Source organism: Buceros rhinoceros, unplaced genomic scaffold (assembly GCF_000710305.1).
Source record: "Buceros rhinoceros silvestris isolate BGI_N320 unplaced genomic scaffold, ASM71030v1 scaffold26635, whole genome shotgun sequence".
NCBI classification, from domain to species: domain Eukaryota; kingdom Metazoa; phylum Chordata; class Aves; order Bucerotiformes; family Bucerotidae; genus Buceros; species Buceros rhinoceros.
The window spans coordinates 7,358-8,054 of NW_010413951.1; the positions used below are offsets into that span (position 1 = coordinate 7,358).

A 697-nucleotide genomic window follows, 5' to 3' on the forward strand; every position below is an offset into this window, starting at 1 on the left:
TAGGGTTAGGGTTAGGGTTAGGGTTAGGGTTAGGGTTAGGGTTAGGGTTAGGGTTGCAGCCCGGTGTGGTGGTTTGGGGGGGGGGGGGGGGGGGGGTAGGCTGACACTGACCTCTCTGCTTGTTCTGACTTTCAAGGACTTCGGAAAGTTCATCTTCAAAACCACCGTTTTTCTTCTTCTGCTGAGTTCTCTCATTGGCACCTGCATCAAGTAACAAAAAGTAGGAAAAGGCAACAGCCCCTCCTGTGTTTCAGAAAGTAGAAGTAGGAAAACAGTTCTGCGCCTTTTGTAATTATATGTACATTTTCTGTAATGGACAATTCTGCCAAAGGGAAGCTGCGAGGAGATGTGAGACTGGAGGGTACACGAATCAACTGCAGTAACAAGGCCACCATCAAAAACATCATCTGCAGGAAAGAAAAAGGTCTCTAAGCAAACAGAGGAGCAGGGTTGCTAGGAAAACTAATGTTGGTGGAGAGCTGGGGAATAGAGATGCTGAGCTGCAGCACACTGAGGCCAACAAAAGACTAAAGCATCAGTACAGAAGGATAAAAATTGCCTCCTGCCAGATGCAGCCCATGTGCCTCTGCTGAGGTGGGGACTGAGAGCCCCTGTGCTCTCCAGCCTGGTCCCGGGGGCCTCTCTCCCCAGAGCACTGGCAGGAAGAAGCAGCATTCATTCATGCTCCCGGAACAGC

The 697-nt window shown here is 50.5% G+C and overlaps 1 protein-coding gene across 1 annotated transcript in view; it reads right to left on the bottom strand.

Annotated features, from left to right (window-relative positions):
* Positions 1–697, bottom strand: part of CHGA (chromogranin A (parathyroid secretory protein 1)) — a gene marked incomplete at its 5' end in the record, with an annotated part of 13,522 nt that overhangs the window by 6,692 nt on the left and 6,133 nt on the right. Inside the window, one exon of the mRNA XM_010136944.1 lies at positions 112–201. Coding sequence (XP_010135246.1) covers positions 112–201 — 90 coding nt within the window. The remainder of the gene's footprint in view (positions 1–111; positions 202–697) is intronic.